This window comes from Babylonia areolata, chromosome 28 (assembly GCF_041734735.1).
Source record: "Babylonia areolata isolate BAREFJ2019XMU chromosome 28, ASM4173473v1, whole genome shotgun sequence".
NCBI lineage: Eukaryota > Metazoa > Mollusca > Gastropoda > Neogastropoda > Buccinidae > Babylonia > Babylonia areolata.
The window spans coordinates 13332212-13342167 of record NC_134903.1 but is presented as its reverse complement, the minus strand read 5'-3'; the positions used below and the strand labels follow the sequence as shown (position 1 = coordinate 13342167).

Below are 9956 nucleotides of genomic sequence, written 5' to 3'. Positions count from 1 at the left end.
CGAAGTTGGAGGACCCCACGCTTCCGGAGGCGTCCATGATGAATACGATGTCTGCCTGCACGTTGCCCGAGCAACCTGGCGGACATGGCAGGAAAAGGGTTTGGGGGGGGGGGGGGGTGCGGGGAGGGGTAAGGGGGTGTTTCTTTATGGTTTAGAGTGACAACGACAAAAAAAATTGGATGATGTCGACATCGAACATGATGATGATGATGATAATGATAAAGAAGAAGAAGAAGAAGAAGAAGAAGAAGAAGAAGAAGAAGAAGAAGGAGGAGGAGGAGGAGGAGGAGATGGAGCAGTAGAAGTACGGAGGTGTAATATGTACCTATTATTCTTTTCTATTCCTGACAGAGGAAGAAGGGGATGCAGACATAATGATTATATGTCAAGTTAAAGATAATAAAATCAAATGTATAATCAAGAAAACGATTCTCAATGAAACATACTGGAACACGCAGGCTCGGTGCAGGAAGCAGTAGCTGTACCGGAACCGGAACACTGGCTGCCGCCATGTTGAGGGGCAGGGTTGTTACACTGACGGGTTCGTGACTTGGTTCCTGACCCGCACGTGACGCTACATGACCCGTAGGACCCCCAGTTGCCCCAGTTACCGTTGACTGAACACACACACACACACACACACACACACATCACACCACACAGTAAGCTCACATGCAAACTTTTTTTTCTGGTGTTCATTCTAATTAACTGGGTTTGCTTTTGCTCAGTGGGACAAAACAAAACAACAACACTTAAGTCTCCAACATGTATTAGAAAATCGGTTGTTGTTTTTTCAAATTCACGGCACTTATTCTGTGACTGGAATGTACAAACATATTTTTTGAATGGTTAGTCTGTCATAAGAATATATTAAAAAACAAACAAAAAAACAACAACAAAACAGCTTTGACTTTCGCGTTGAAACTAGGTGTTCGGTGTCCAAGTCTTTCTGGCCTTAGTACGTCCCCAAATCACTGTTTTTGTCTCTGTCTGTCTGTCTGTCTCAATCTCTCTCTCTCTCTCTCTCTCTCTCTCTCTCAACCCTGTATTCACTTTCTTCCCCTCTCTCTCTTTTCCTCGCTCTCTCTCTCTCGTTCCTCCGCTCCAACCCCCCCCCCCTCTCTCTTGCTCCCCCTTTCTTTTCCTCTATATTGTATCGCTCTCTTTCCCTCCATCCCTCTTCTTTCTCTCTCTCCCCACCGACACCCCCACCCCCCCACCCCCCACCCACCCGTCCCCACTACGTGTGGAGTGATGGCCTAGAGGTAACGCGTCCGCCTAGGAAGCGAGAGAGAATCTGAGCGCGCTGGTTGGAATCACGGCTCAGCCGCCGAAATTTTCTCCCCCTCCACTAGATCTTGAGTGGTGGTCTGGACGCTAGTCATTCGGATGAGACGATAAACCGAGGTCCCGTGTGCAGCACGCACTTAGTGCACGTAAAAGAACCCACGGCAACAAAAAGGTTGTTTCTGGCAAAATTCTGTAGAAAAATTCACTTCGATAGGAAAAACAAATAAAACTGCACGCAGGAAAAAAAATTAAAAAATAAATAAATAAATAAATAAAATGGGTGGCGCTGTAGTATAGCGACGCGCTCTCCCTGGGGAGAGCAGCCCGAATTTCACACAGAGAAATCTGTTGTGATAAAAAGAAATACAAATACAAATACAAAAATCTCTCATCCTCATCCCACCCATCTCTCTCTGTCTTTCCCTCTCTACTCTGCTCCCCCCCCCCTCTTCTCCCATACCCCCCCCTCTCTCTCTCTCTCTCTCTCTCCTTCGTGAAAATGCTGTATGTATTCTTTTGTTTGTTTTTTCTTTTATTTGTTCTACACATTGAACTGTAATGCTGGTATATTTTTGGTTGACTGTGTTTATTGATGCTCACAGTGTCGTGATGTATTGTTTGTAAAATAATGTTCACATTCCCCTTCATAAGGGGCCTAGGCCTATACATGAATAAACCATCTCTCTCTCTCTCTCTCTCTCTCTCTCTCTCTCTCTCTCTCTCTCTCTCTCTCTCTCCAGAGTATTGGGTCATTCCTAATGATCATAGAAATGTCAACGGAATGCTATTGTCAGCACGTCCCCCTTCCCAGCATTTCAAGGCAATGATGCCCATGACCTGAATGCATTAAAACACTCATTCACACATTCATTCATTCATTCTCTCTCTCTCTCTCTCTCTCTCTCCCTCTATCTATCTATCTCTCTATCTATTTATCTCTCCTGCCGAGTACATTAACTCACTCAGTACGGCCAGTCCAGTCCTCTCTTCTCCTCTACACAGACCCTTCAGATGTCCAGTGGGTGTCTGAATGACCCAACCTTTAGCTTCCGTCGTCAGAATTGTGGTATTCTTTGTCAACATTCACCTCTTCAGTATAAGAGCCTTCCGCTTGCAATATTTCGATGATGGTAATTGGCGTGAAACGCTGTTAACGTCGTCTCTTTCGCCGTTCGTATGGGGAGAGTTAATCATCCATCACAGTTCAAGCTGACAATGTTATTTACATCAGGAAGTAAAACGCTCATAATCCGCGTTGCTTCCTTCCTTGATTTAAAGTCCGTCGTGTGTACCTTTATTAAAGTGATAGTTTAAGAGTCATCGTTACTTAGTTTAAGAGTCATCGATGCAATTCATATGTGTATAATTTTGTATGGTTTTACACATGTGTGTGTGTGTGTGTGTGTGTGTGTGCGCGCGTGTGCGCGCGGGCGCGCGCGCGTGTGTCTGTGAGTGTGAGTGAGCGTGTACGTGTGTGCATGTGTAAGTGTCTGCATACGTGTGTGAGTGATGTGTGCATGTATGTTGCTACGTATATTATGTACACGTGTACAAGTTGGTGTATGTAACAAAATTTATGATCATAACATGTGTTCACATGCAGAAAACTATCCTTCTGTTGTGAATATGACTTTGTAACCACCCTCAGTGACATGGGTCCGACGACTATTCATTAATCCATTCAGAGTTCAGAGCTCAGAGTTCAGAGTTCTCTCTCTCTCTCTCTCACACACACACTCTCTCTCACTCTCTTGCATTCATGCAAGGGTTTTGTTGTTGTTTTTCCCTTGGTGTGTGTGTGTGTGTGTGTGTGTGTTAGTGTGTGTGTGTGTGTGTGTGCGTGTGTGTGTGGGTTAGTGTGTGTGTGTGTGCGCGTGTGTGCGTGTGTGTGTTACTCACTTCCGTTCCGTACAGATGCGAGCGATGTTGTGTCTCTCAGTTTGACGCTGTGTTATACTCGTACATTATACGGCCGAAGTGCTAATATCTTCACCGTTGGAAAATAAAGATTCATTCATTCATTCTCTCTCTCTCTCACCGGCGCAAGGCCCGTTGTTGCAGGACGCTGTCTCAGAACCGCTGCCGGGACAGTCCAGACCGTTGTTGGCAGGAGCCGGGTTGTCACAGGCTCGGGTTCGAGTCTTGATGCCAGAACCCCCGCAGGACACGGAGCAAGACCCGTAGGAACCCCACGAACCCCAGTTCCCGTCCACTGAAGAGAGAAACGGGTACTGAAACTGTTAATGTTATCACTTGAATTGTTTTGTTGTTGTTGTTGTTGTTGTTGTTGTTTCTCTTCAACTAAGAGACGGGTCTTTTGTTATAATATGTGTTTGTGAGCTCACAACAGACACGTGTATATATAGAATACTAAACTGTCCCAAGAAGTATGATTATATCCAGTATGTTTAAAGAGAATTGTGCAATCAACAGCCATTTGCCTAAAGATCTAGCCATTAACCCCATCAATATGTAACATGCGGCTTATGTTCAAACACGTGTGTGTGTGTGTGTGTGTGTGTGTGTGTGTGTGTGTGTGTGTGTGTGTGTGTGTTTGTGTGGGTGTGTGAGACGCACGCGTGTTTGTGTGAGTGTGCATGTGTGAATGTGCATGCACAAGTTCTGATACTGCACATCTATGTGTCCAAAATTCTACTGTACTTGTGTTTGTGTACAATTTTCGAAATATGTTTGCACCTCTTTCTGTACTATCCCCCACCCCCCGCCATTCCCACACCCCAATATTCCTTGTGACCCCGGTACAGGTGGTATATAAAGACATATTCTAATTCCAATTCTAACCCAAAGAGAAATTTACGTGTGTTGTATAGAACACAAGCAACGGACGAGTTGAGTTACGTGGAACTTCGCCTCCTGAAGGGACACAAGTTCGAGTAAACGATGTCCTTCGTCATCACACGTGGAGTGATGGCCCAGAGGTAACGCGTCCGCCTAGGAAGCGAGAGAATCTGAGCGCGCTGGTTCGAATCACGGCTCAGCCGCCGATATTTTCTCCCCCTCCACTAGACCTTGAGTGGTCGTCTGGACGCTAGTCATTCGGATGAGACGATAAACCGAGGTCCCGTGTGCAGCATGCACTTAGCGCACGTAAAAGAAAGAACCCACGGCAACAAAAGGGTTGTTCCTGGAAAAATTCTGTAGAAAAATCCACTTCGATAGGAAAAAAAAACAAATAAAACTGCACGCAGGGGAAAAAAAAAATACGGGGGGGGGGGGGGGGGGGGGCAGTAGTCTCCCTGGGGAGAACAGCCCGAATTTCACACAGAGAAATCTGTTGTGATAAAAAGAAATACAAATACAAATGCAAATACAAAACACCCGTTAGCTATGCACACGGGTACAAGAAAGTAACAGAATAACGAGACAGACGGTATCTCCCTAATGACACCGGTATCTCCCTAATGCACCTTCTGGACTTCAAGACCATTTACTGGCTTGAAACAGACGAATGTTGTATGCGTCAAGGGTGTATGCATCAAAATGGCATTCAACCACCAGCCACACCACATCTAAAAAAACCCAAACAAACAACAACAAAAAACCCACAAAAAAACACGAAACAATGGCGGATCACGCATGCTCCACCCACACCCCCGCCCCCCACATCCGTCACACACACACACACACACACACACACACACCACACATACTTTCCACATAAATGCGCTACATAATCATAATGGTAAGACCACCACAGAGTTGGTGCACTTGTCTCTGTGTATATCTGATACACCTTGCCCCATTGGGTGCGGGTGTGTGCTGATTATCTGGTTTGCGGTTTTCCGTAACGTACCTTTATTCTTATCTTATCTGTCTATTATAATCAATGTGCAGTATAGTAGGCTATGTTTATAATTATATTCAAATAATGTTTCTTAATTCTTTCTGTTTTTACATTAAGAATACTAGTTATTACCTGCAGGGTGTGGATGTATGTATGAAACGGTGTATAAGATATTTTTTACATTTGTATCTTCGAAATATTCGTAAAAGCTGTTGTTGACTTTTACAGTTATGGTCCCCATGTTGTTTACTTGTCTATGTTGTGATAATGCACCTGACCAAATTTCTCCAGTTGGAGATAATAAAGTTATTCTTATCTTATCTTATTCGCCAATCATACGCTCGTCCTTTTTCCATTCCACATACCTCTGGGGGGCGTGGCTAGATCCTCGTCGACAAGGCCATCTCCGTCGTCATCTGAAAATTGGAAGACAACACTGTATGACAACGGAATCATCATCATCATCATCATCATCATCATCATCATCGTCATCATCATCATTTTCTTCTTCTTCTTCTTCTTCTTCTTCTTCTTGGAAAACATATCTTGACACACTGAAGCTATGAGTATCGTTAGTGGCTTTGAGTAGCTCGGACAGTGCTACACCGAGAGAGAGAGAGAGAGAGAGAGAGAGAGAGAGAGAGAGAGAGACAGAGACAGAGAGACAGAGAGACAGAAAGAGAGATACAGAGAGAAAGATACAAAGAGATACAGACAGAGAGAGACAGACAGAAAGACAGAGAGACAAACGTCTTCTTCTTCCTCTTCTTTGTGAGTTGCTTCTGTCACGTTTACTCGTATACATGAGTGGGATTTTACGTGTTTTAATGTTTTTACCCTGGCCATGTTGGCAGTCATACTACGTTTTTGGAAGGGTTGGGGAGGGTTGGGGGTGTGCATGCCGGGCATGTTCTTGTTTCCATAGCCCACCGAACGCTGACATGAATCACGAGATATTTCTTCTTCTTCATCTTCTTCTTCGTTCGTGGTCTGCAACTCCCACGTTCACTCATATGTACACGAGTGGGCTTTTACGTGTATGACTGTTTTTACACCGCCATGTAGGCAACCATACTCCGCTTTCGGGGGTGTGCATGCTGGGTAAGTTCTTGTTTCCATAACCCACCGAACGCTGACATGGATTACAGGATCTTTAACGTGCGTTTTTGATCTTCTGCTTGCGTTTAGACACGAAGGGGTTTCAGGCACTAGCAGGTTCGCACATATGTTGACCTGGGAGATGGTAAAAATATCCACCCTTTACCCACCAGGTGACGTCACCGTGATTCGAACCCGGGACCCTCAGATTGAAAGTCCATCGCTTTAACCACTCGGCTATTGCGCCCGTCACGTGGATATTTAACGTGCATATTTTGATTTTCTGTGTTTGTGTATACGAAGGGGGTTCAGGAATGAGCCAGTCTAATCATGGGAGATCGGAAAGATAATATCCACCTTTTACCCATCAGGAGCCATGAAAAGGATTCGAAAACGGGACCCTCAGATTGAAATCCTGACGCTTTCACCACTCGCCCGTCACACAGCATGATCATAATAACTCCAAGCATTCCGTCACAAGGGAACGGTGTGAAGTAGTTAGCAGCGTGGAAGCATATCCACGGGTGTTTGTCGCGTGGTATTAATGGTCATGGTGGTAGCCCACGCTGATTCTCAGTGATAGCTGTGTGTATTTGTATTTGTATTTCTTTTTATCACAACAGATTTCTCTGTGTGAAATTCGGGGCTACTCTCCCCAGGGAGACCGCGTCGCTACACTACAGCGCCACCCATTTTTTCGTTTTTTTTCTTCTCCTGCGTGCACTTTTATTTGTTTTTCCTATCGAAGTGGATTTTTCTACAGAATTTTGCCAATAACAACCCTTTTGTTGCCGTGGGTTCTTTTACGTGCGCTTAGTGCATGCTGCACACTGGACCTCGGTTTATCGTCTCATCCGAATGATTAGCGTCCAGACCACCACTCAAGGTCTGGTGGAGGGCGAGAAAATATCGGCGGCTGAGCCGTGATTCGAACCAGCACGCTCAGATTCTCTCGCTTCCCAGGTGAACGCATTGCCTCTAGGCCATCACTCCATGGTTTTGTCAGATGATTGTGATCCATTCGCCATGGAAAGAAAGGAAAAAGGTAAGGTAGCATAGCTTCTATGAAAAACGGTACGTTAACAGTTTGTCGATGGTTGGGAAAGTAGGAAACCAACAAGAAACAAAAAGTTATCATAACAACAACATCAAGAGGAACAAACCAAAATAACTCCAATATTATTTCATGAGTCGTAGGACCTACATAGCTTTCTGATCTTATCAGTGTTTACACTCTCGCAAGAAATCTCCACTCTTCCTCTGACTGTTACCTATTGAAACTTCCTCGTATCAATACACGAACCTGTGGTGAACGCTCTTTCTTCTTTGCTGCTCCTCACATCTGGAACAACCTTCCTCATCATATCCGTGCATCTGATTCTATTACTGCTTTTCGCTCATCACTAAAAACTCATCTTCTTAATACCTATCCATAAGCACTCTCAGCTTCCTTGTTCTCCAACACCACCCATACCAGCTCACTTTGGATGTATGAAAAGTGGGAAAGGGAGAGAGAGAGAGAGAGAGTGGGGAGGGAATTTGAGAAAGAATGGTCATGAATGATTTATGTTACTTGTAATATTTTTCTTTCATGGAAAGCGCCCTGAGCTCTTGGAGTAGTAGAAATAATAGTAGTAGTAGTAGTAGTTGTTGTTGTTGTAGTGTCGATTTTCTATGCGAGCCAACTTGTGGCTGTGAAGTAAATCGAAAACCTCTACAGAAATTGAGGACAGATAACAGCACAGACTTGAACAAAACCGCAAGATTAAAACCAGTTCAGTGCCAGATAATTTTGCTAAAAAAAAAAAAGTGCTCCCCCCTTGCCAGGGAATTTTGAGGATTCGGGGATACTAAATCACAAAAAAAAAAATCTAGCACAAAAGCTATGGGCGATACAGAAAGAAAGTAAACGTATTTTGTGAAGGAAAATGAGTGTAGATTCTGCTTTTGGGCTTTTTTTTTCCCAATTAGGTTGATTGTAGGTAACTGTTCAGGCATGTAAAGTCAAGATAATAATTTTTGTGCAACTAAAAAGGATATTTCCACCTCTACATAATGACAGCCATAGAGAAAAGAAACAAAATACAGCTAGAAATAGCAAGCCTATTGTCAGATTATACCTGCAGAAGAAATTAAAACAGGCTATATAAGCTTATGAAAACAAATCACAGCTCTTGCAGACATGTAAGTAAATCACTGTCCCAACAATGACAAAAGTGAGTCAAGTCAACGTAAAAGGTCAATCACAGTCCCAGAAACTGAACTGGCAAGCTTTTTGACAGCAAAGAGCGTTTGCAAGTGAGAGGGTGAAGTTCTTTGATGACATTCACTCCTTTCAAGTTGCACGTGGGCCGATTAAAGTGTCTGCTGTACATCCGGCTTGCCACCTCTTCAAACAAGTCATCCCTGTGACTCAGCGAAAAAAAACAAAAAAAGCGTGAAAAACAAAAAAGCACGTGTTTCACGGCCAGTGAAGGTCCCGCACTGTGTTTCGTGAAAATCGTGGGGCATTGGCGGTTGTTGGTTGCCTTTTGTCTGCTTTGAAATGCGAGTACACTCTTCCCAAAAGCCACGCCCCCTTGATGACCTCTGGCTGGCATTTGACCTACCTATCGTCTAACATCAGTCCCCTCCCTCTCCTGTTCTTCTTCCAACACTGGCTGTACGTATTCTGTCAGTCATGGCCACTTGTTCAAAAACGCTGTCTGATTGTATGGACGGACTGGATTACCATAAAACGGGCTGTTAGTTTCATAACTGTCGTTGTCAATCACCTTCGTTTTCAAACCAATCATCAGACAAGAGAGATCCTTTTCCATCGCGAAAACTGTCCATAATCACAAGCAGAGCTTTCAGAATTGTGTAAATCTGCTGACTATTCGCTTTCCTGGAACTTTTTCCACGCGCGTATCACGTGGTCAAATAGCAAATTATTATCAAGTAGAAAGAGGTCTTCTACCTGATGTAAGTTCATTTAAATAGTATTTTTTATAATCCAGACACATCAAACTAAGTGTTCAGAGTCTGTTTATGTGAACTGAACCAAACTCCAATGAAGGAAAAATCGAAACATATGCAGGACGTCAGTGGACGTCTTAAAAGGCACTATGGCAATACTTTTTGTAGGGCGTCAGCTGACGTCTTATAGGCACTCTACTGGTTTTAAGAAAGCGAAAGAGGAGGAGGAGGAATTTTTGTTTAATGTCCCGTCACACATATCGGTGATTGAAGACATTTTGTTAAAGTATTTATGAATACATCTGAGTATTATCGGTTAGAAGTGGTGGGAGATGTGGATGAATGGAGGGTTTGGGGGAAACTGGGCAAATGAGGGTAAAAATGTGGGTGAAATTTGGAAGAAAAACAAAAAACAAACAAACGAAAGACAGAGTGTCACAATTGCTGAAATACAGTAACACAGATACATGAGAAAAGCGGACTGGCTACACAGTGTCCAAATCATTGTACGTTCTCTCTCTCAGTCCCTGTCTCTCCTTTGAAGAAGCATCCAAGAAACAAAAGCAAACAAATAGATAACAGCTAAAGTCAAACCAAAACGAAAGTAAAAAAAACAAACAAACCTACATATCATCCAATTAACTATACTTACCCACGTTGTTCAATGTCTCTTCGTCTACTTTTCCGTCACAATCGTTATCAATGATGTCACCGGCTACTACAGTACTGGGTACACACACCTGCACACACACACTGATTCATTTAACATGTTCATTGATCTTTAGCTACCACGTACTTCTCGTCT

General features: G+C 43.7%; 2 protein-coding genes across 2 annotated transcripts in view; both read right to left on the bottom strand.

Annotated features, from left to right (window-relative positions):
* The window catches only part of LOC143302100 (matrilin-1-like), a 4753-nt gene extending 4241 nt beyond the window's left edge, over positions 1-512 (bottom strand). Inside the window, exons 1-2 of the mRNA XM_076616618.1 lie at positions 486-512; positions 1-55 (exon numbers count right to left, since the gene is read on the bottom strand). The exon at positions 1-55 is cut by the window's left edge and continues 189 nt beyond it. Coding sequence (XP_076472733.1) covers positions 1-55; positions 486-512 — 82 coding nt within the window. The remainder of the gene's footprint in view (positions 56-485) is intronic.
* Positions 1-9956, bottom strand: part of LOC143301799 (uncharacterized) — a 65187-nt gene that overhangs the window by 26986 nt on the left and 28245 nt on the right. Inside the window, exons 8-10 of the mRNA XM_076616192.1 lie at positions 9804-9891; positions 5461-5511; positions 3329-3502 (exon numbers count right to left, since the gene is read on the bottom strand). Coding sequence (XP_076472307.1) covers positions 3329-3502; positions 5461-5511; positions 9804-9891 — 313 coding nt within the window. The remainder of the gene's footprint in view (positions 1-3328; positions 3503-5460; positions 5512-9803; positions 9892-9956) is intronic.